General features: G+C 38.5%; 1 protein-coding gene across 1 annotated transcript in view; it reads left to right on the forward strand.

Moving 5' to 3' along the window:
- The window catches only part of MAN2B2 (mannosidase alpha class 2B member 2), a 341,988-nt gene that overhangs the window by 276,560 nt on the left and 39,133 nt on the right, over nt 1-26,295 (forward strand). Inside the window, exons 17-18 of the mRNA XM_053704158.1 lie at nt 14,177-14,289; nt 14,458-14,575. Coding sequence (XP_053560133.1) covers nt 14,177-14,289; nt 14,458-14,575 — 231 coding nt within the window. The remainder of the gene's footprint in view (nt 1-14,176; nt 14,290-14,457; nt 14,576-26,295) is intronic.

A 26,295-nucleotide genomic window follows, 5' to 3' on the forward strand; every position in this document is an offset into this window, starting at 1 on the left:
CTTACATATTGCAAGATGTCTAACGTTGCATCTGAGTCAGAAGATACTTCAGGAAAATCGCTGTCTAGTGCTGGAACTACCAAAGCTAAGTGTATCTGCTGTAAACTTTTGGTAGCTATTCCTCCGGCTGTTGTTTGTATTAATTGTCATGACAAACTTGTTAAAGCAGATAATATTTCCTTTAGTAATGTACCATTGCCTGTTGCAGTTCCCTCAACATCTAAGGTGCAGAATGTTCCTGATAACATAAGAGATTTTGTTTCTGAATCCATCAAGAAGGCTATGTCTGTTATTTCTCCTTCTAGTAAACATAAAAAATCTTTTAAAACTTCTCTCTCTACACAGATGAATTTTTAAATGAACATCATCATTCTGATTCTGATGACTCTTCTGGTTCAGAGGATTCTGTCTCAGAGATTGATGCTGATAAATCTTCATATTTATTTAAAATTGAATTTATTCGTTCTTTACTTAAAGAAGTATTCTGGTCCTCTTGATACTAATTCTAGACGTTTAGATAAGGTGTTTAAATCTCCTGTGGTTATTCCAGAAGTTTTTCCTGTTCCTAATGCTATTTCTGAAGTAATTTCCAGAGAATGGGATAAATTGGGTAATTCATTTACTCCTTCTAAACGTTTTAAGCAATTATATCCTGTGCCGTCTGACAGATTAGAATTTTGGGACAAAATCCCTAAAGTTGATGGGGCTATTTCTACCCTTGCTAAACGTACTACTATTCCTACGTCAGATGGTACTTCGTTTAAAGATCCTTTAGATAGGAAAATTGAATCCTTTCTAAGAAAAGCTTATCTGTGTTCAGGTAATCTTCTTAGACCTGCTATATCTTTGGCTGATGTTGCTGCAGCTTCAACTTTTTGGTTGGAGACTTTAGCACAACAAGTAACAGATCATGATTCTCATAATATTATTATTCTTCTTCAGCATGCTAATAATTTTATCTGTGATGCCATTTTTGATATTATCAGAGTTGATGTCAGGTTTATGTCTCTAGCTATTTTAGCTAGAAGAGCTTTATGGCTTAAAACTTGGAATGCTGATATGGCTTCTAAATCAACTCTACTTTCCATTTCTTTCCAGGGTAACAAATTATTTGGTTCTCAGTTAGATTCCATTATCTCAACTGTTACTGGTGGGAAAGGAACTTTTTTACCACAGGATAGAAAATCTAAGGGTAAAAACAGGGCTAATAATCGTTTTCGTTCCTTTCGTTTCAACAAAGAACAAAAGCCTGATCCCTCATCCTCAGGAGCAGTTTCAGTTTGGAAACCATCTCCAGTCTGGAATAAATCCAAGCCTTCTAGAAAGGCAAAGCCTGCTTCTAAGTCCACATGAAGGTGCGGCCCTCATTCCAGCTCAGCTGGTAGGGGGCAGGTTACGTTTTTTCAAAGAAATTTGGATCAATTCTGTTCATAATCTTTGGATTCAGAACATTGTTTCAGAAGGGTACAGAATTGGTTTCAAGATGAGACCTCCTGCAAAGAGTTTTTTTCTTTCCCGTGTCCCAGTAAATCCAGCGAAAGCTCAAGCATTTCTGAATTGTGTTTCAGATCTAGAGTTGGCTGGAGCAATTATGCCAGTTCCAGTTCTGGAACAGGGGATGGGGTTTTATTCAAATCTCTTCATTGTACCAAAGAAGGAGAATTCCTTCAGACCAGTTTTGGATCTAAAAATATTGAATCGTTATGTAAGGATACCAACGTTCAAAATGGTAACTGTAAGGACTATCTTGCCTTTTGTTCAGCAAGGGCATTATATGTCCACAATAGATTTACAGGATGCTTATCTGCATATTCCGATTCATCCAGATCATTATCAGTTCCTGAGATTCTCTTTTCTGGACAAGCATTACCAGTTTGTGGCTCTGCCGTTTGGCCTAGCTACAGCTCCAAGAATTTTTACAAAGGTTCTCGGTGCCCTTCTGTCTGTAATCAGAGAACAGGGTATTGTGGTATTTCCTTATTTGGACGATATCTTGGTACTTGCTCAGTCTTTACATTTAGCAGAATCTCATACGAATCGACTTGTGTTGTTTCTTCAAGATCATGGTTGGAGGATCAATTTACCAAAAAGTTCTTTGATTCCCCAGACAAGGGTAACTTTTCTGGGTTTCCAGATAGATTCAGTGTCCATGACTCTGTCTTTAACAGACAAGAGACGTCTAAAATTGATTTCAGCTTGTCGAAACCTTCAGTCACAATCATTCCCTTCGGTAGCCTTATGCATGGAAATTCTAGGTCTTATGACTGCTGCATCGGACGCGATCCCCTTTGCTCGTTTTCACATGCGACCTCTTCAGCTCTGTATGCTGAATCAATGGTGCAGGGATTACACAAAGATATCTCAATTAATATCTTTAAAACCGATTGTACGACACTCTCTAACGTGGTGGACAGATCACCATCGTTTAATTCAGGGGGCTTCTTTTGTGCTTCCGACCTGGACTGTAATTTCAACAGATGCAAGTCTCACAGGTTGGGGAGCTGTGTGGGGATCTCTGACGGCACAAGGAGTTTGGGAATCTCAGGAGGTGAGATTACCGATCAATATTTTGGAACTCCGTGCAATTTTCAGAGCTCTTCAGTCTTGGCCTCTTCTGAAGAGAGAATCGTTCATTTGTTTTCAGACAGACAATGTCACAACTGTGGCATACATCAATCATCAAGGAGGGACTCACAGTCCTCTGGCTATGAAAGAAGTATCTCGAATTCTGGTTTGGGCGGAATCCAGCTCCTGTCTAATCTCTGCGGTTCATATCCCAGGTATAGACAATTGGGAAGCGGATTATCTCAGTCGCCAAACGTTGCATCCGGGCGAATGGTCTCTTCACCCAGAGGTATTTCTTCAGATTGTTCAAATATGGGAGCTTCCAGAAATAGATCTGATGGCGTCTCATCTAAACAAGAAACTTCCCAGGTATCTGTCCAGATCCCGGGATCCTCAGGCGGAAGCAGTGGATGCATTATCACTTCCTTGGAAGTATCATCCTGCTTATATCTTTCCGCCTCTAGTTCTTCTTCCAAGAGTAATCTCCAAGATTCTGAAGGAATGCTCGTTTGTTCTGCTGGTAGCTCCGGCATGGCCTCACAGGATTTGGTATGCGGATCTTGTCCGGATGGCCTCTTGCCATCCGTGGACTCTTCCGCTACAACCAGACCTTCTGTCGCAAGGTCCTTTTTTCTATCAGGATCTCAAATCCTTAAATTTAAAGGTATGGAGATTGAATGCTTGATTCTTAGTCAAAGAGGTTTCTCTGACTCTGTGATTAATACTATGTTACAGGCTCGTAAATCTGTATCCAGAGAGATATATTATAGAGTCTGGAAGACTTATATTTCTTGGTGTCTTTCTCATCATTTTTCTTGGCATTCTTTTAGAATTCCAAGAATTTTACAGTTTCTTCAGGATGGTTTAGATAAAGGTTTTTTCCGCAAGTTCCTTGAAAGGACAAATCTCTGCTCTTTCTGTTCTTTTTCACAGAAAGATTGCTAATCTTCCTGATATTCATTGTTTTGTACAAGCTTTGGTTCGTATAAAACCTGTCATTAAGTCAATTTCTCCTCCTTGGAGTTTGAATTTGGTTCTAGGGGCTCTTCAAGCTCCTCCGTTTGAACCTATGCATTCATTGGACATTAAATTACTTTCTTGGAAAGTTTTGTTCCTTTTGGCAATCTCTTCTGCCAGAAGAGTTTCTGAATTATCTGCTCTTTCTTGTGAGTCTCCTTTTCTGATTTTTCATCAGGATAAGGCAGTGTTGCGAACTTCTTTTGAATTTTTACCTAAAGTTGTGAATTCCAACAACATTAATAGAGAAATTGTGGTTCCTTCATTATGTCCTAATCCTAAGAATTCTAAGGAGAAATCGTTACATTCTTTGGATGTTGTTAGAGCTTTGAAATATTATGTTGAAGCTACTAAGTCTTTCCGAAAGACTTCTAGTTTATTTGTTATCTTTTCCGGTTCTAGAAAAGGCCAGAAAGCTTCTGCCATTTCTTTGGCATCTTGGTTGAAATCTTTAATTCATCTTGCCTATGTTGAGTCGGGTAAAACTCCGCCTCAAAGGATTACAGCTCATTCTACTAGGTCAGTTTCTACTTCCTGGGCGTTTAGGAATGAAGCTTCGATCGATCAGATTTGCAAAGCTGCAACTTGGTCCTCTTTGCATACATTTTCCTAATTCTACCATTTTGATGTGTATTCTTCTTCTGAAGCAGTTTTTGGTAGAAAAGTACTTCAGGCAGCGGTTTCAGTTTGAATCTTCTGCTTATGTTTTTCATTAAACTTTATTTTGGGTGTGGATTATTTTCAGCAGGAATTTGCTGTCTTTATTTTATCCCTCCCTCTCTAGTGACTCTTGCGTGGAAAGATCCACATCTTGGGTAATCATTATCCCATACGTCACTAGCTCATGGACTCTTGCTAATTACATGAAAGAAAACATAATTTATGTAAGAACTTACCTGATAAATTAATTTCTTTCATATTAGCAAGAGTCCATGAGGCCCACCCTTTTTTTGTGGTGGTTATGATTTTTGTATAAAGCACAATTATTCCAATTCCTTATTTTATATGCTTTCGCACTTTTTTTTATCACCCCACTTCTTGGCTATTCGTTAAACTGAATTGTGGGTGTGGTGAGGGGTGTATTTATAGGCATTTTGAGGTTTGGGAAACTTTGCCCCTCCTGGTAGGAATGTATATCCCATACGTCACTAGCTCATGGACTCTTGCTAATATGAAAGAAATGAATTTATCAGGTAAGTTCTTACATAAATTATGTTTTTTAGAAAAATGTTTCCAATAGACGCCACCACATGGGACTTATGGCAGACAGTCCCTAAGGTGGAGGGAGCAGTTTCTACTCTAGTAAAGCGTACTACTATCCCTGTCGAGGACAGTTGTGCTTTTTTTTTTTTTTTTAGATCCAATGGATAAAAAATTAGAGGTTACCTTAAGAAAATATTTATTCAACAAGGTTTTATCCTACAGCCCCTTGCATGCATTGCCCCTGTCACTGCTGCTACGGCGTACTGGTTTGAGTCTCTGGAAGAGGCTTTACAGGTAGCGACTCCATTGGATGACATACTTGGCAAACTTAGAGCACTTAAGCTAGCCAATTCTTTTATTCTGATGCCATTGTTCATTTGACTAAACTAACGGCTAAGAATTCTGGTTTTGCTATACAGGCGCGCAGAGCGCTATGGCTTAGATCATGGTCAGCTGACGTGACTTCAAAATCTAAGCTACTTAATCCCTTCAAGGGGCAGACCCTATTCGGGCCTGGTTGAAGGAGATTATTGCTGATATCACTGGAGGAAAAGGTCATGCCCTTCCTCAGGACAGGTCCAAATCTAGGGCCAAACAGTCTAATTTTCTTGCCTTTCAAAACTTCAAGGCAGGTGCGGCATCAACTTCCTCTAATAATAAACAAGAGGGAACCTTTGCTCAATCCAAGACGGTCTGGAGACCAAACCTGACATGGAAAAAAGGTAAGCAGGTAAAAAAGCCTGCTGCCTCTAAGACAGCATGAAGGAACGGCCCCCTATCCGGGAACGGATCTAGTAGGGGGCAGACTTTCACTCTTTTCCCAGGCGTGGGCAAGAGATGTTCAGGATCCCTGGGCGTTGGAAATTATATCCCAGGGATATCTTCTGGACTTCAAAGCTTCCCCCCCAAAAGGGAGATTTCACCTTTCACAATTATCTGCACACCAGATAAAGAGAGAGGCATTCTTACACTGTGTACGAGTCCTCCTAGTTATGGGAGTGATCCATCCAGTTCCAAAGGAGGGACAGGGTTTTTACTCAAATCTGTTTGTGGTTCCCAAAAAAGAGGGAACCTTCAGACCAATTTTGGATCTAAAGATCTTAAACAAATTCCTCAAAGTTCCGTTGTTCAAGATGGAAACTATTCGTACCATCCTACCACTGATCCAGGAGGGTCAATATATGACTACAGTGGATCTAAAGGATGCTTATCTTCACATTCCGATACACAAAGATCATCATCATCTCAGGTTTGCCTTTTAAGACAGGCATTACCAGTTGTAGCTCTTCCCTTGGGTTTAGCTACAGCCCCAATAATCTTTACAAAGGTTCTAGGGTCACTTAAGGCGGTCCTAAGGCCGCGGGGCATAGCAGTAGCCCCTTATTTAGACGACATCCTGATACAGGCGTCAAACTTCCAAATTGCCAAGTCTCATACGGACGTAGTACTGGCATTTCTGTGGTCGCATGGGTGGAAAGTGAACGAGGAAAAGAGTTCTCTATCCCCACTCACAAGAGTTTCCTTTCTAGGGACTCTGATAGATTCTGTAGAAATGAAAATTCACCTGACGGAGTCCAGGTTATCAAAGCTTCTAAATTCCTGCCGGGTTCTTCATTCCATTCCGCGCCCTTCGGTGGTTCAGTGTATGTAAGTAATCGGCTTAATGGTAGCGGCAATGGACATAGTGCCGTTTGCACGCTTACATCTCAGACCGCTGCAACTATGCATGCTCAGTCAGTGGAGCGAGGATTACACAGATTTGTCCCCTCAACTGAATCTGGACCAAGAGACCAGGGATTCTCTTCTCTGGTGGCTATCTCGGGTCCATCTGTCCAAAGGTATGACCTTTCGCAGGCCAGATTGGACAATTGTTACGACAGATGCGAGCCTTCTAGGTTGGGGTGCAGTCTGGAACTCCCTGAAGGCTCAGGGATCGTGGACTCAGGAGGAGTCTCTCCTTCCATTAAATATTCTGGAACTAAGAGCGATATTCAAGGCTCTTCAGGCTTGGCCTCAGTTAGCAACTCTGAGGTACATCAGATTTCAGTCGGACAACATCACGACTGTAGCTTACATCAACCATCAAGGGGGAACGAGAAGTTCCCTAGAGATGTTAGAAGTTTAAAAATAATTCGCTGGGCAGAGATTCACTCTTGCCACCTATCAGCTATCCATATCCCAGGTGTAGAGCACTGGGAGGCGGATTTTCTAAGTCGTCAGACTTTTCATCCGGGAGAGTGGGAACTCCATCCGGAGGCATTTGCACAACTGATTCATCGTTGGGGCAAACCAGAACTGGATCTCATGGCGTCTCGCCAGAACGCCAAGCTTCCGTGTTACGGATCCAGGTCCAGGGATCCCAAGGCGACAATGATAGATGCTCTAGCAGCGCCCTGGTCTTTCAACCTGGCTTATGTGTTTCCACCGTTTCCTCTGCTCCCTCGACTGATTGCCAAGATCAAGCAGGAGAGAGCATCTGTGATTCTGATAGCACCTGCGTGGCCACGCAGGACCTGGTATGCAGATCTAGTGGACATGTCATCCTTTCCACCATGGTCTCTGCCTCTGAAACAGGACCTTCTACTTCAGGGTCCTTTCAACCATCCAAATCTTATTTCTCTGAGACTGACTGCCTGGAGATTGAACGCTTGATATTATCAAAGCGTGGCTTCTCCGAGTCAGTTATTGATACCTTAAGACAGGCACGAAAGCCTGTCACCAGGAAAATTTACCATAAGGTATGGCGTAGATATCTTTATTGGTGTGAATCCAAGGGTTACTCATGGAGTAAGGTCAGGATTGCTAGGATATTAACTTTTCTCCAAGAAGGTTTGGAAAAAGGATTGTCAGCTAGTTAAGCGTCTGGCAGATGTTCCAGACGTTCAGGCATTTTGTCAGGCTTTAGTTAGAATCAAGCCTGTGTTTAAACCTGTTGCTCCACCATGGAGCTTAAACTTGGTTCTTAAGGTTCTTCAAGGAGTTCCGTTTGAACCTCTTCATTCCATAGATATCAAGCTTTTATCTTGGAAAGTTCTTTTTTTGGTAGCTATTTCCTCGGCTCGTAGAGTCTCTGAGCTATCTGCCTTACAATGTGATTCTCCTTATCTGATTTTTCATACAGATAAGGTAGTCCTGCGTACCAAACCTGGGTTATTACCTAAGGTGGTATCTAACAAGAATATCAATCAAGAGATTTTTGTGCCATCCTTGTGTTACACAATTTGGACGTGGTCCGTGCTTTAAAGTTTTACTTACAAGCTACTAAAGATTTTCGTCAAACATCTGCTTTGTTTGTTGTCTACTCTGGACAGAGAAGAGGTCAAAAGGCTTCGGCAACCTCTTTTTCCTTTCGACTAAGAAGCTTAATCCGCTTAGCCTATGAGACTGCTGGACAGCAACCTCCTGAAAGGATTACAGCTCATTCCACTAGAGCTGTGGCTTCCACTTGGGCCTTTAGAAATGAGGCTTCTTTTGATCAGATTTGCAAGGCGACGACTTGGTCTTCGCTTCATATTTTTTCAAAATTTTACAAATTTGATACTTTTGCTTCTTCGGAGGCTATATTTGGGAGAAAGGTTTTACGGGCAGTGCTTCCTTCCATTTAAGTTCCTGCCTTGTCCCTCCCTTCATCCGTGTAGTTTAGCTTTGGTATTGGTATCCCACAAGTAATGGATGATACACCTTACAAGAGAAAACACAATTTATGCTTACCTGATAAATTTATTTCTCTTGTGGTGTATCCAGTCCACGGCCCGCCCTGTCATTTTAAGGCAGGTAATTTTTAAATTTAAACTACAGTAACCACTGCACCCTATGGTTCCTCCTTTCTCGGCTTGTTTTTGGTCGAATGACTGGCTATGACAGTTAGGGGAGGAGCTATATTACAGCTCTGCTGTGGGTGTCCTCTTGCAACTTCCTGTTGGGAATGAGAATATCTCACAAGTAATGGATGATCCGTGGACTGGATACACCACAAGAGAAATAAATTTATCAGGTAAGCATAAATTGTGTTTTTTTTCGAGATCATCGATTACCAAATTTTGATAGATTTCTACATATTGGCTACATCCCAATGGAGGAGAGAATGATGATTTCATTTTTACATCAGTATGAATGACACTTTCAAAAAGTTGATCAGTAAGAGAGTTAATAGAACCTTGGGTAGAAATACTCCTTTCTCCTATGTCCATGTTGTCAGTAAGAATGCAGATAGTATTATACTCCAAAAGATTGTGTCTTTTAAGCTTTTTTGGGCAAAATATTTTTGCAATGACAATTTTCTAGTGAATCGATTTAAGTCTACAAAAAGATTAAAGATATTATGGGGATTGGGTGGACAAAAAGAGAGACCTTTATGAAGAATTCTTTTCTCTTCTATGGATAAGATGTGTGATGATAAATTAAAAATACCCTTGTCTAGTTTATTGTGTTTTTCTTTCTTGGCGGCAATGCCTCTTGCTCTTGTGCCTCTTGGTCTAAATGAAGAGGTCTTTTTCTGGGGTTTGGTTCCTCTATTATTGCTCTGCGATGGTGGGGGGCATGATCTAAAAAAAGGAGAGGAAGCAGAGGTGGTGTTGCTTCTAGGTATACGTTCTGTAAAAACATTGTCTTCTGTTACAGAAGCCAAAGGTTGAAAGCGATTCGAATGAGAGTATTGATTCTGATTTTGATTATAATTGGTCCTGGGATAGTTATCTTTATAAATATACTGATTAGATTGAATAGGTGAGTCATAGTTCTGATGATTATCAAATCTCCTATTTTCTCTAGGTTGTCTTCTATTTTCATAATACGAGTTTTCATTGTAAACCCTATGATTGTCATATTGATATTTGGGTGGGTAATACGATTGATGGGGAGATTGTTGTCTATGCCATGTGTCATATTGGTTGTAATTATGTCTATTATAATTTTGCTGGTTATACTGTTCTTTATCTCGGTGTGTATGTGTATTGGGTTTCCTGTATTGGTTTGTTGGTTTAGTCTGATAATGGCTGTTTTGTTTGTAATTGTTCTTGTAATTCCTATTATTGTTTCTGTGGTGTATAGTAGTCCAATTGCCACCTGACTCAGATCTGTCTTGTCTGTATGGTGCATTAGTCGTAATATGTTGGTCAGTCTCATGTGATCCTTGATCTGTATTTCTTTGACTCTCAAAATTCTGGATTTCTAAATTAGATGGTTGTGTACGGTTAAAGCTATATACTCTGTCATTAATATAATCCTCATTATCCCTTTCTAATTTTTTGTTTTTAGACTGAACGAGTTCTTCTTGGAACTTGTCAGTTCTTTCGTACATGCTTTTCAAAAAACGATCATAATCAGAACTCTCAATAAATTTTTCCAGTTATGCTTGTATTTTTTCTATGTTTTCACTACACTGATCTGCTAAGATACGTCTGTGTTCTATCAAAGCCTTCATTAGTTCCAAAGAACAATCGCTGAGTATTTTATACCATTTGTCTAAGAGTGCTGGATTATCTTCGAAAGAGCAATGTTTTAAAATGCGTAATCCTCTAGGGATTTGCTTGAGTTCGATATATTTCTCTAATGTGGTGAGATCCCACCAATGCCTATGCTCTTTCAAAATGTCTTCTTCTAAAGAATGAAATAAGCTTTTCATAGATTTAGTATTATCTGAATCAAATTGTAAAGCCATAGTGGCTGGTTTCCCTAATAAGTTAAAAGCTGCTCTGATTTTATTTCTATCCTCTTTGGACTGCATATTGCTGCTATGAATAAATTACAATATTCTAAGTTGAAAATATGTAAATATGAATAAATAAATACAATATTGTACAATATTCCAAATTTTAGAATGTATATGTGTATATCTAAAAAAAAATATATGTATATGTGTGTAAATATAGTGCTGCACTCCTATAAGTGTACCCACTAAAAACAAACGAAAAAAAAAGTATGATATTAAATCATACGATAGGGTGCGCAAAAATGGTGTGTGTTATAAATGCTTGTGTATATATATAATAAATATAAGTAGTAGATTTGTTAGTGATCATTTCATTATTGAAAGTCAGCCCACCCCAGACCTCCTTTGGGCATGTAACCGCTCCGTATCGGGGAATATAGCATGAGGGTCATGGGAGGCCCTGTAGTTCCGATCGGCAATTAGACTCATGCTTACATAGTTATTATTAAGGCTAGTCATCTGTAGCCCAGCGAGGGAATCCAAATCCCTCAGAGTGATCTTGCTATGCGATCCAGATTGCACATTACTCAGTAGGGGTTCTGGCTTAGACATATTGAGATCTCTGTAGAGCTGGGTCGTGAACCAGGGACTTGATCTCATTTCTCCATCTAGGCGCCAATCTCTATGAATGATGTCGGTGCTCCTCGTGACCAAGTCAAGATCCGTAGTTGTCAGAGAGCTAGGAACAGGAGGGCTATATTCAAGAAGGTGATGTGCAGATACGTCTACTTTGGCTCCCGCCTTGACCGGCCGCCTCGAGGCAAGAGCCGGGTGAGTGGCGGCATAGTCAGGAGTGACGTCAGGCTGCTGGGGTAATGCGAAATGGCCTCGACTGGTAATGTCCGCCATCTTGTCGTGTCGGAGGGAGTGGGTTCCCGAAGAAGGTGAGTTGTTGAGATCCCCCTCTGACATGTTAGGTAAGTCCTCCCGGTCAAGAGACAAAAATTGAGAGAGTATGTTGAACTGGCTATCCATGCGGAGTCCCAGCTCGGTTAGTGTGTCTAAGACTAGGGAGTCCATCTTCTCGACTGGGTGGGTGGTCAGATCTGCCTAATATCGGTAAGCCTTAGGAGAGGGTCCAGAAGCTGAGTGTAATAGGCTCCGGTAGAGACGGTGAGAGAGGCAGGCCCTTCACAGAATCCGGGGTATCGCTATGCCTCTGCCGTCGGCACCTCTCTTGTCCTGTTCGTGTCCTTCTGCAAGCTATTCCCAGAGATGGTCAGCAATGTCCAATATGTAATCTTACATCCCATGTATCATATGAGATGTTCTTTTAGGGCTATATAGTGGTCTTTGGAGAGTTATTAGAGCAGGAGCTCTTAGTACCTGCGTCTGCTCAGCTCCACAGTTGGCTCCGCCCCCCAGCTAAATGCCCTTTTAAGGGCAATGCCCATACAAATGCCCTTTTCAGGGCAATGGGTAGCTTAGGTTTTTTAGATATTTTTATTTTTTTTATTTTGTGGGTTTGGGGGTGGGGGTTTGTAATGTTAGTGGGTCTTTGTATTTTTTTTTCACTAAAAGAGCTCATATCTTTAGGGTAATCCCCTACAAAAGGCCCTTTTAAGGGCCTTTGGTATTTTATTATAGATTAGGTTTTTTATTTTGGGGTGTTTTTTTATGGGTATCAGAATAGGAATATTTTTTTTATTTTTGATAATATGTTATTTTGTGTAATGTGTGTATATATATATATATATATATATTCAATTTTAGAAAAAGGGCTGTTTAACTTAGGGCAATGCCCTACAAATGGCCCTTTTAAGGGCCCTTGGTAGTTTGGGGGGTGGGGGTTTTTATAGCGTTAGGGGTGTTTGTATTATTTTTTTTTTTTAAAGGGTATTAGAATAGGAATAATCTTTATTTTTTGGATAATTTCATTTTTTTTGTAATGGTAGGTGTTTTTATTTTTTGTAATGGTAGTTTTTAATTTTTGTGTGATTTTAGTGTTTTTATTTTTTGTAATGTTAGGTTTTAGTGTAAGGTAGCTTAGGTTTTATTTCACAGGTAAGTTTGTATTTTTTTAACTAGGTAGTTAGTAAATAGTTAATTACTATTTACTAACTAGTCTACCTAGTTAAAATAAATACAAACTTACCTTTGAAATAAAAATAAAACCTAAGCTAGCTACAATGTAACTATTAGTTATATTGTGGCTATCTTAGGTTTTATTTCACAGGTAAGTATGTATTTAGTTTTAAATAGGTATTATTTAGTTAATAATAGTAACTTTAATTTAGATCTAATTTCATTATGTTAAAGTTAGGGGGAGTTAGGGTTAGGTTAAGGATTAGGGTTATGTTAGGGATAGGTTTACGGGTTAATATAGTTTAATTTAGGTTGCTGCGATGTTGGGGGCTGGCCGTTTATGGGTTAATAGGTTTATTTAGTTAATAATTGTAAGTTTAATTTAGATCTATTTTAATTATGTTAAAGTTAGGGGATGTTAGGGTTACGTTAGGGTTAAGGGTTAATAGTTTAATTTATGTTGTTGCGATGTGGGGGGCAGGCAGTTTAGGGGTTAATAGTTTTATTTAGTGGTAGTGATATGGGAGGCCAGAGGTTTAGGGGTTAATAGCTTTATTTAGGTGGCGGCGATATCGGGAGTGTCGGAATAGGGGATTAATAACTTTATTTTAGTTGTGGCGATGTTGGGGGCGGCGTATAAGGGGTTAATAACTTTAGTATAGTGGTGGCGATATCGGCAGTGGCAGATTAGGGTTTAATAACTTTAGGCAGACGTCAGCGATGTCGGGGGCAGCAGATTAACGGTGTTTAGACTCAGGGTTTATGTTAGGGTGTTAGGTTTAAACTGTATTTTCTTTTTCCCTATTGTCGTCAATGGGGCTGCGTTACGGAGCTTTTCCGCAGTCGCAGGTGTTAGACTTTTTTTTTTTTTGCCACATTGATGTCTATGGGGGAAGCGTGCACAAGCATGTCAAACACATTGCTTGTTTTTTGTGTGGAATGGAGCTTAAAATCTCCATATTGCATGCGCAAGCAGTGTTTTTCAAAACTTTTAATGGCAGTGCTATAGGGAATTAAATAACGCTACTTTTGTTGCGTTCTTTACTTTCCCTATAGTGCTCAAAACTCGTAATCTAGATGTATGTTAGGAATATCTCTATTCTTTTTAGCAACTGAGTTGGATACTTCCTCATCTAAATTGTGTAAGAAACAGTCTAAAACATACTTTTCTTACACATTACAGATTGGCTGTCTGTCAGGCAGTAGAAGTTGGTTTTGGCAAGAAGCTTCTTTCTGCAGTTGTTTTGTTTCAATAAACCTCCATTTTGTGTCTGTCTTTATTTACCTGTCCTCACTTGAGTAATTGTTCCTTTCTGGCGAGTATTAGCTAGGGTGAGCCAAATTTAATTTAAATTAAATCCAGCATAATTTTTGACAATTCTAGTCATTCCCCTAGACATCAATGCTAGTTGTGCCCAATGTATACACGTCCATTCACTTAGAATAGAGTGCCTGTTAATGGTAGTCACATTTATACATGTAAAGGGTAAGAGGCTACGTTTATTTCTGGTGAGTACTGCCTAGGAGCTAAAAACAAGATTCAGAAATTGTTGTATATTGAATTTAATTTCCATTTTATTTTACATTTCAGTTGACGATAAAAAATATTATATCACTTTTGTTATATTCTTTATTAAATATGTATTATACTCTCAGGAAAAGTATATGAAAAAGAGGCAGATTTTCACCGTGTACTTCTTCGAATACAGCATTTGTATGAGATTGATGAAGACCCCATCCTTTCCAAGCCTGTAGCGTTAAACCTCCAGGTATGACTATATTCATATTATTTATCAAAAATCGAGAACAAGAAATTAAACTGACATAAATGACGAAGTTTAGTGTTAAGAATGTAGTTGTGTGAAAATACATAGATAATGTAATTGTTGCTTTTTTGTGTCCATGGCATAATATACTTTAACATTTTATTTTCTTAGAACCTACTAAGAGGTTTGGGAACAGTGGTATTTGTGGAAAATCGATCTTTGACCGGAACTTGGGCTGTAAATGACATGAGTCGATGGAAGTGGAATACCAAGCAAGTGAATCATGATGGTGAGTTGAAATCTATTGTTGTTTGCTATAATTTGTCATTATTTCCTAATAAAATTTAACATAATAATAAATAGCATTCTCTTATATTTTTATTATGCAAAGCAAAATGTAGAGAAAAAGCATTAACAATGATTTTATAACAATACCAAGGAAAAAATAAAAGTGTATGGGTATCTTCAGAATTTTTTCCAGGGGGGGGACACGAAAGTGAAACGTGCAGACACACACACACTTGCATACATTATATATAAATTGGGGGTTAAAATTATCCCAAAATGCTAGTTTAAACTTTAATACTTAATGTATGTCTTTATGCAGAATTCTAACTTATAAATGAAAATAGCATATATATTTATTTATTATTTAGTGCTTTGTTATTTGATCTGTTGCATTATACCGTTACAAAGAAGAAAAAAATTATCAAATTTAAACACAAAAGAACCAACGTAAGTTAATATAAAGTCTAAAACTGCTAACAGTACATTAACTAATATATGCAAAATAAACATTCCTCTATTTGTGCTATTGGTAGAATGTTTAACAAACTATTCTAGTATGTGGATATGAGGACTCTGCACAGAAAGTGTTACCTACAAGCACATACCTTATTCTTTGCTGCTGTTAAAAAGGTGGTAGGATTGAACTTTTTTGCCTTCAAGGAAGCTCACTTCCCATCACTGTACGATGCATGATGGCAATTAGAGTCCAGAACTGCAGTGGCACAATACTGAGAGGGAAACAGTGAACTATAAATTCCAGAATGCTGTGTAACTCCTAGAATATTGTGCTTCTTCCTCTAAAATGGTGCTACATTCAGGGGATAGGGGAATTAAAATAAAAAATAAAATAAAAAAAACAGACATTCAATTGTATTTTTTTCTGCATTCTGTACTTCAGGTGGTGAGGAAAGTTCATGGGACACCCATGAAAACGACCCTAGGTTTGCTGGAAATTTGTCTTGTACACTATGGCTCATATTATGAGTGGATCTGTATTTAGCTTGCGGGCTAACTGTGCTAGAAGTAAACTTTTTGCGCACGTCGGGTAGCGCTTGTATTACAAGTTTAAAGTAAAAATTAGAATATTGCGACTGCATTAACGTATTCCCCCATAGAAGTCAATAGATCAAGAAAAGTGGGAAAAAATGAATGCAGTGTGTGTGTATGTGTGTGTGTATATATATATATATATATATATATATATTATAAAACAAAAAAAGAGATAGGGGCAGAGGTGCAAGGTACTCACTGTTCCCTACCACCAGTGCTCCAAAAGACTACCCTAATCTGGCACAAAACCATAAGATACAAATTATTGAAATCAGAATAAAACCACCTAAATTGCAGAAAAATAAGTAATTTTAATAAAAATAAAATATACCAACAAAAATAACAAAATAGAATAAAGCCACTAAAGCGGTGTAATAAATAAGTGTCCACAACAGAAAAAATATATGAATCCAATGATCTCCAAGGGTACCCTTTGAAAAATATATATATGAAAATTTCAGAGCTCACAAAAAACAACAAATTCTTGATTCCAGATACGGATAAATGAAATCTGCAACAAGAGGTAAGTCTGCTTGTGGTAGGGAATCCATATTTCGAACAAAGGGATGGGTACAGCGCCAAAAGGCCTAGGGACAGATATACAGAACTGCCACTACGTTAAAATGTAGATTTATTACAATCAGATAAAACAATAAATGACATAAATTGTAAAATAAGAATAAAAACAAATAGTATATTGGCAAAAAGTGCCGACCAAATATTTAAGAAATGCAATAATGAGAAATATTTAAAAACATAAAATTGCTAGCAAAACCAAAAAAATCAAACAATCAGAAAAAACCTAACATGCTAGTAATCAACAAAAAATCTTGGGTACGTTTAGGGTAAAACAAGCTATCTAAGAATTCAAAGGGTGGAGAGCTGTGGGTCAGAAAAGGTCAGTATGGATCCATAGTGTGGTGTGCACCGTGGTGAATTATGGGAGGTGCGTGTAGGGTAATGTGAATGACCCAATTCCAGAACAGACCTGGGTGTGAATGCTTGAAAGCAACCAGAGAACAAATACAATGTGGCGAATTACAAAAAAAAAGTCCCAAAAAAATGCCGAGTGGAGACTAGAACTCCAACACAAAAAGATCTGAGGAAATCCAATACAACAGAAAAAAATCCTTAATGTGCCAAGTAGTGATAAATCCCAAAAAATCGAGTTGAAAGTCAATCAAAAGTCAAATATAAAGTCAATGAAAAATCGAAAAAATGATGTTCAACAAAGGGGGATGGAGAACAAAGTTAGTGCAAAAATAAAAAAAAAAGGGAAAGCAAAAATTTTTAATTAATTTGTAATCCAAATGTGGCCAATGAAGGTGATCCAAATAATATCACAGTGGTGAACAAAATCCAAGTATATACACAACAGAGCAAAGTGAAGAAAAAATAGGATGTATAAGTGTTAGAAAAATTTTTTTTTAACAGGTGAGACAAGAAAAATACCAAGGATCCCAATGAACTTTAGGCAATCAGCGGCTCTTATTGTCGTCCCTAGTAGATTCCTGTAACCCAAAATAACAACATAGCGTAATACAGTAAAAAATATAATAGTAATCAAGTGGAAAGATGCTTACCAAAGGGTCTACGCGTTTCGGTCCTCAATAGACCTTTTTCAAGACTGATCAGTCTTGAAAAAGGTCTATTGAGGACCGAAACGCGTAGACCCTTTGGTAAGCATCTTTCCACTTTATTACTATTATATTTTTTACTGTATTACGCTATGTTGTTATTTTGGGTTACAGGAATCTACTAGGGACGACAATAAGAGCCGCTGATTGCCTAAAGTTCATTGGGATCCTTGGTATTTTTCTTGTCTCACCTGTTAAAAAAATTTTTTTCTAACACTTATACATCCTATTTTTTCTTCACTTTGCTCTGTTGTGTATATACTTGGATTTTGTTCACCACTGTGATATTATTTGGATCACCTTCATTGGCCACATTTGGATTACAAATTAATTAAAATTTTTTGCTTTCCCTTTTTTTTTATTTTTGCACTAACTTTGTTCTCCATCCCCCTTTGTTGAACATCATTTTTTCGATTTTTCATTGACTTTATATTTGACTTTTGATTGACTTTCAACTCGATTTTTTGGGATTTATCACTACTTGGCACATTAAGGATTTTTTCTGTTGTATTGGATTTCCTCAGATCTTTTTGTGTTGGAGTTCTAGTCTCCACTCTGCATTTTTTTGGGACTTTTTTTCCGTGATTTTATATTATTTATTATTTTCTATTTTCACTGTGTTGTAATTCGCCACATTGTATTTGTTCTCTGGTTGCTTTCAAGCATTCACACCCAGGTCTGTTCTGGAATTGGGTCATTCACATTACCCTACACGCACCTCCCATAATTCACCACGGTGCACACCACACTATGGATCCATACTGACCTTTTCTGACCCACAGCTCTCCACCCTTTGAATTCTTAGATAGCTTGTTTTACCCTAAACGTACCCAAGATTTTTTGTTGATTACTAGCATGTTAGGTTTTTTCTGATTGTTTGATTTTTTTGGTTTTGCTAGCAATTTTATGTTTTTAAATATTTCTCATTATTGCATTTCTTAAATATTTGGTCGGCACTTTTTGCCAATATACTATTTGTTTTTATTCTTATTTTACAATTTATGTCATTTATTGTTTTATCTGATTGTAATAAATCTACATTTTAACGTAGTGGCAGTTCTGTATATCTGTCCCTAGGCCTTTTGGCGCTGTACCCATCCCTTTGTTTCAATATTACTTTTCTCTGGGGGAGGTTAGACCCCATTTTTTGGTTACAGCTTAGGGCACTCTTAGCGCTAGAATACCACTACTATTATCTAGGGAATCCATATTTCCCAAACATAAAATGCTGAGCAGTCAAAGAAATAACCATCAGTAAATCCCAGTATACAAAGGACAGTAGCGGTAGGTAAGAAGCGCCCAGAGCAGTCTCCCCCAGAATGATATAACAGTCCAGTAAAGCAGGTGCTAGTATAGGCAGGGTTAGTAAGTCAAGCTTAAGATGTCTCACCCATTGATGTCCAGGATATGATATCCCTATTGATGTTGCTTCGGGGTGCGTGTAAACAGCAGTACTTAACTAACCCTCCTGATGATATCACAACTAGCTTCAGTTGCTGGGAGGCCGGTTGCCTGTCGCTTTACCACTTACCGTTTTTTATCCGATTTAGTGATGCTGTGACTGCAGACTGATACCTTGCTGCGTATGTGGATCCTTGGAGATTCTAATCAAAAGTTCCCAGGTTATGTTATGGAACACATGCAGCTGCCAATTGTTGCTACGTACGTTTCACCCCTCACGGCATGGGGCTTCTTCTGGCTGTGTCTGATTAAGTCACAATTAGGTGACACTTTTTAAGACAAAAAGACTCCGCCTCCATCAACCGAGTGAATTGTTACCAATCAAAATACAAGAAACTTTTTGTTTCAATTTAAATGCAAACTGCACCGCTAAAGTGGCAAATAGTGGCTTTAAATTAAAAGTTGTGTATACAATTAATTTCAAAAATCTCACAAAACGCTTGTTTGATATAAACTTAAATTGGCACAGCTTTTATGAACCATTTAATATCATTATTAACATTGTGGACATGGAAATCCCTGAATGAATTGTGGACGAAACCTTATGTTTTTCAATAAATGATCTATAAAGAACAAAGGTTTTCTAATGTTTTACATCATGATTATGTTTAAACATTTTTACATCCTTATTAATATTTAGGGACTTGGGAATCCCAGGATGTTTTTCTGTAAACGATCTCCAGAGAACAAAGATTTTATGTTATTTAACATCATATTAGTCATTAGGGGTTTAAGAATCTCTAACTGGAGTATAAAGAAGACTTATGTTTTATTATACACAATCTACAGAGAACAACAGTTTTGAATATATTAATTCACAATAAATGTCAACAGTTTTTAGCAGTATCCAATAAAAATTGTCATGGATAAATTCTGCAGAGTTAGCATTTATTGTAGTTTAATCTCCTAAGAAGGGGGCAAAATTAATTTCTTCATTCATCCCAATAGGCTTTAAGGAGCCAAGATTATAAATCCATTTACACTCCTTTTGTAACAGTAATTTATCCCAATTACACCTCTTTCATTCAGTTGCACTCTTTCCAGACCCCTAAACTTTAGGGTAGATTCATCACTATTGTGATTGAAGTAGAAGTGCCTGGCTACACTGCTCATTTTGATAAGTTTATTTTTAATGTCTCTCTTGTGTTCTTTTATCCTTTCCCTGAGCTCACGATAAGTTTTTCCAATATAATAAATTGGGCAATTACATTGAACCATATATATCACTTGTTCTGTTTTCCATGTTATATGGCCTCTAATTTTATATGTATTACCATGAATATCACAAAATATATCACAATAGGTTGTCATACACAGAACATTTTGTACATCTGAAGTTTCCATCTCTATTTTTATACTTTTTTAACCAGTTATGTTTCTCTGGGTCTTTAAATAAACTACTTACTAAGTTATCCCTCAAATTGGGTGCTCGTTTTGCTGTCATACTGGGTTTGGTCCCTACCATTTTTTCTATGGATTTATCAAGGGTTAAAATATGCCAATGTTTCCTCAGAATAGACAATATTGTTTCCCATTGCTCATTGTATGTACTTATAAATCTAATGATATTCTCATCTTTACTTTCTCTTGGGTTATATAGTAGACCCTCTCTGTCACTATCTCTAGCCCTACAAAAGGCTTGTTTAAGTCTCTTGGATGGATAACCTCTTTCTTTAAATCTAGTTTCCATTGCTTTTGCTTCCACTTTAAATCTGTCCATGTTTGTGCAATATCTACGATGCCTCAGATATTGGCCTTGGGGAATCTTTTTGAGTAAGTGTGGTAAGTGGTGGCTGTCAGCGTGTAATATTGTATTGGCCGCTGTACTCTTACGGAATGTTTCAGTAGTGATTATATTAAACTCCCTTTTGATTTTTAAATCCAAAAATGCTATTTCACTAGAGCTCCAGGAGAATGTAAATTTAAGATTGAATGAATTATTATTCAATCTTTGCATATAATCTTGTAGCTGTATAACCGTGCCCTCCCAGAACATAACAATATCATCAATGAATCTAAGCCATACGCTAATATGGCTTAGATCAAGGTTTGAAGCATCTAGGACAATATCTCGTTCCCAAGCTCCTAAATAAAGACAAGCATAGGTTGGGGCACAGCATGTGCCCATTGCTGTGCCCAAAATTTGTTCATAATATTTGTTTTGGAAGATAAAGAAATTATGTGTCAGGATAAATCTCCAAAGTTCTAAAACAAAGTCAGTATGTTTTTTGTATTTTATTCCTCTCTCCTCCAGAAATCTTTTAATTTGGTTGATACCATTTTCATGGGGGATTGAGGAATAAAGCTGTTCCACATCAATATTCACCAGTATAGTTTCTTTATTCAAACAAATTCCATTTAGTTTCTTAAGGACATCGAGGGTGTCTTGAATATACGAAGGTAAGGAACTTAAAAATGGTCTTAAACAATAATCCACATATGTGGAAATGTTTTCTGTTAAGGAATTTATCCCTGCAATTATGGGTCTTCCTGGTGCTGGGACAATCTTTTTATGTATTTTTGGGATTGTGTAAAATGTGGCCGTAGTAGGGAATTTTTTATTTAAATATTCAAATTCTTTTTTATTTATTAAGCCCTCCTCCTGAGCTTTTTTCAAAATTTTAACTAATTGGGATTTGTATTCATCTGTTGGATTATATTTTAAACATTTGTAATGAGTTTTGTCATTAAGTTGTTTTTTACATTCCATTAAATAATCCTTGGTGTTTAAAATTACGACGTTACCCCCCTTGTCCGAAGGCTTGATGACTATTGAGGTGTCACTTTTAAGATCTTTTATTGCTTTCCTTTCTTCATTTGATAGATTGTCATTGGATCTGGTAATTTTTATTTTACCAGATTTTAATTTTTTATACATCTTTTTCCACCAATTTAACAAAATTGAGTACTGAAGGTACCATGGATAAAGATGGCATATATTCTGATTTTTTTGCCAGGTTATTGAAACCTATATGTTCAGATTCTTCCGGCACTTTATCCGAATCAATATCAGTCCAGTTTTCCAGTAGCAATCTATCATGCATGTCCAAAATAGTTGCCTGTTTTTTATCCTGATGTAATTTCCTTAAAATTACCTTTCTAGCAAATAAATGGACATCCTTTACAGTAGTGAATTTGTCACAAGAATTCTTAGGTGCAAAAGTTAACCCTCTTTCCAGTACCTTAATTTGTACTTCTGAGATGTTTTTTTGTGACAAATTCATCCTTGATGTTACTAATTTGATCTAACTCTTGTCTTTTTTCTGATTCCGTAAGGGATATCGATTTTTGTCTTGGGTGTGAGTATCCTCTTTGCTTCCCCCCTCTACCTGTTCTTTTTGTGGGGCTGATTTCTCTAAAAAACGTCCTCTCCTATTTCTTCTGTAGTTATTCTAAAATAAATTACTGTTACAAAAGGAGTGTAAATGGATATATAATCTTGGCTCCTTAAAGCCTATTGGGATGAATGAAGAAATTAATTTTGCCCCCTTTTTAGGAGATTAAACTACAATAAATGCTAACTCTGCAGAATTTATCCATGACAATTTTTATTGGATACTGCTAAAAACTGTTGACATTTATTGTAAATTAATATATTCAAAACTGTTGTTCTCTGTAGATTGTGTATAATAAAACATAAGTCTTCTTTATACTCCATTTAGAGATTCTTATACCCCTAATGACTAATATGATGTTAAATAACATAAAATCTTTGTTCTCTGGAGATCGTTTACAGAAAAACAAAAATGGTTTTTCTCATAAACCCATCCTGGGATTCCTAAGTCCCTAAATATTAATAAGGATGTAAACATGTTTAAAGATAATCATGATGTAAAACATTACAAAACCTTTGTTCTTTATAGATCATTTATTGAAAAACATAAGGTTTTGTTCACAATTCATTCAGGGATTTCCATGTCCACAATGTTAATAATGATATTAAAAGGTTCATAAAAGCTGTGCCAATTTAAGTTTATATCAAACAAGCGTTTTGTGAGATTTTTTAAATTAATTGTATACACAACATTTAATTTAAAGCCACTATTTGCCACTTTAGCGGTGCAGTTTGCCTTCAAAATACAAGAAACTTTTTGTTTCAATTTAATTGGTAACAATTCACTCAGTTGATGGAGGCGGAGTCTTTTTGTCTTAAAAAGCGTCACCTAATTGTGACGTAATCAGACACAGCCGGAAGAAGCCCCATGCCGTGAGGGGTGAAACGTACATAGCAACAGTTGGCAGCTACATGTGTTCCATAACATAACCTGGGAACTTTTGATTAGAATCTCCAAGGATCCACATACACAGCAAGGTATCAGTCTGCAGTCACAGCATCACTAAATCGGATAAAAAAACGGTAAGCGGTAAAGCGACAGGCAACCGGCCTCCCAACAACTGAAGCTAGTTGTGATATCGTCAGGAGGGTTAGGTAAGTACTGCTGTTTACACGCACCCCGAAGCAACATCAATAGGGATATCGTATCCTGGACATCAATGGGTGAGACATCTTAAGCTTGACTTACTAACCCTGCCTATACTAGCACCTGCTTTACTGGACTGTTAAATCATTCTGGGGGAGACTGCTCTGGGCGCTTCTTACCTACCGCTACTGTCCTTTGTATACTGTTGGTTATTTCTCTTGTAAGTTGCATCCAGTCCACGGATCATCCATTACTTGTGCGATATTTTCATTCCCAACAGGAAGTTGCAAGAGGACACCCACAGCAGAGCTGTCTATATAGCTCCTCCCCTAACTGCCATATCCAGTCATTCTCTTGCAACTCTCAACAAACATGGAGGTAGTAATAGAGAAGTGGTGAAATGTAGCTGTTATTTTACTTCAATCAAAAGTTTATTATTTTTAAATGGTACCGGAGTTGTACTATTTTGTTCCAGGCAGAAAAATAGAAGAATATGCCTGTGATTTCTATGATCTTAGCAGGTTGTAACTAAGATCCATTGCTGTTCTCACACATGACTGAAGAGAGAGATAACTTCAGCGGGGCAATGGCGTGCAGGTTATCCTGCTATGAGGTATGTGCAGTTAAGATTTTTCTAGAAGAAAAAACTAACGGCTAAGAATTCTGGTTTTGCTATTCAGGCGCGCAGAGCGCTATGGCTTAAATCATGGTCAGCTGACGTTACTTCAAAGTCTAAGCTGCTTAACATTCCCTTCAAGGGGCAGGCCCTATTCAGGCCTGGTTTGAAGGAGATTATTGCTGACATCACTGGAGGAAAAGGTCATGCCCTTCCTCAGGATAGGTCCAAATCAAGGGCCAGACAGTCTATTTTTCGTGCCTTTCGAAACTTCAAGGCAAGTGCGGCATCAACTTCCTCTAATGCAAAACAAGAGGGAACTTTTGCTCAGTTCAAGACGGTCTGGAGACCTAACCAGACCTGGAACTAGGGTAAGCAGGCCAAAAAGCCTGCTGCTGCCTCTAAGACAGCATGAAGGAACGGCCCCCTATCCGATAACGGATCTAGTAGGGGGCAGACTTTCGCTCTTCGCCCAGGTGTGGGCAAGAGATGTCCAGGATCCCTGGGCGTTGGAAATTATATCCCAGGGATATCTTCTGGACTTCAAGGTTTCCCCCCCAAAAGGGAGATTTCACCTTTCACAATTATCTGCAAACCAGATAAAGAGAGAGGCATTCTTACACTGTGTACAAGACCTCCTAGTTATGAGAGTGATCCATCCAGTTCCAAAGGAGGAACAGGGACAGGGATTTTACTCAAATCTGTTTGTAGTTCCCAAAAAAGAGGGAACCTTCAGACCAATTTTGGATCTAAAGATCTTAAACAAATTCCTCAGAGTTCCATCATTCAAGATGGAGACTATTCGTACCATCCTACCTATGATCCAGGAGGGTCAATACATGACTACAGTGGATTTAAAGGATGCTTATCTTCACATTCCGATACACAAAGATCATCATCGGTTTCCCAGGTTTGCCTTCCTAGACAGGCTTTATAAGTTTGTAGCTCTTCCCTTTGGGCTAGCTACAGCCCCAAGAATTTTTACGAAGGTTCTGGGGTCGCTTCTGAAGGTCCTAAGGCCGCGGGGCATAGCAGTGGCCCCTTATTTAGACGATATCCTAATTCAGGCATCAAACTTCCAAATTGCCAAGTCTCATACAGACATAGTGTTGGCATTTCTGAGGTCGCATGGGTGGAAGGTGAACGAGGAAAAGAGTTCTCTATCCCCCCTTACAAGAGTTTCCTTCCTAGGGACTCTGATAGATTCTGTAGAAATGAAAACTTACCTGACGGAGTCCAGGTTATCAAAACTTCTAAATTCCTGCCGTGTTCTTTATTCCATTCCTCTCCCTTCGGTGGCTCAGTGCATGGAAGTAATCGGCTTAATGGTAGCGGCAATGGACATAGTGCCGTTTGCACGCCTACATCTCAGACCGCTGCAACTCTGCATGCTCAGTCAGTGGAATGGGGATTACACAGATTTGTCCCCTCTACTAAATCTGGATCAAGAGACCAGGGATTCTCTTCTCTGGTCCATCTGTCCAAAGGTATGACCTTTTGCAGGCCAGATTGGACAATTGTGACGACAGATGCCAGCCTTCTAGGTTGGGGTGCAGTCTGGAACTCCCTGAAGGCTCAGGGATCGTGGACTCAGGAGGAGTCACTCTTTCCAATAAACATTCTGGAACTAAGAGCGATATTCAATGCTCTTCAGGCTTGGCCTCATCTAGCGACAATGAGGTTCATCAGATTTCAGTCGGACAACATCACGACTGTGGCTTACATCAACCATCAAGGGGGAACAAGGAGTTCCCTAGCGATGTTAGAAGTCTCAAAGATAATTCACTGGGCAGAGATTCTTGCCACCTATCAGCTATCCATATCCCAGGTGTAGAGAACTGGGAGGCGGATTTTCTAAGTCGACAGACTTTTCATCCGGGGGAGTGGGAACTCCATCCGGAGGTGTTTGCACAATTGGTTCATCGTTGGGGCAAACCAGAACTGGATCTCATGGCGTCTTGCCAGAACGCCAAGCTTCCTTGTTACGGATCCAGGTCCAGGGACCCCAAGGCAATGCTGATAGATGCTCTAGCAGCGCCTTGGTCCTTCAACCTGGCTTATGTGTTTCCACCGTTTCCTCTGCTCCCTCGTCTGATTGCCAAAATCAAGCAGGAGACAGCATCTGTGATCTTGATAGCGCCTGCGTGGCCACGCAGGACTTGGTATGCAGATCTGGTGGACATGTCCTCCTTTCCACCATGGACTCTGCCGCTGAGACAGGACCTTCTACTTCAAGGCCCTTTCAACCATCCAAATCTAATTTCTCTGAGGCTGACTGCCTGGAGATTGAACGCTTGATTTTATCAAAGCGTGGTTTCTCCGAGTCAGTCATAGATACCTTAATTCAGGCACAAAAGCCTGTCACCAGGAAAATCTATCATAAGATATGGCGGAAATATCTTTATTGGTGTGAATCCAAGGGCTACTCATGGAGTAAGGTCAGGATTCCCAGGATATTATCTTTTCTCCAAGAAGGTTTGGAGAAAGGATTGTCAGCTAGTTCCTTAAAGGGACAGATTTCTGCGCTATCTATTCT

Source organism: Bombina bombina, chromosome 2 (genome assembly GCF_027579735.1).
Source record: "Bombina bombina isolate aBomBom1 chromosome 2, aBomBom1.pri, whole genome shotgun sequence".
Taxonomy (NCBI): domain Eukaryota; kingdom Metazoa; phylum Chordata; class Amphibia; order Anura; family Bombinatoridae; genus Bombina; species Bombina bombina.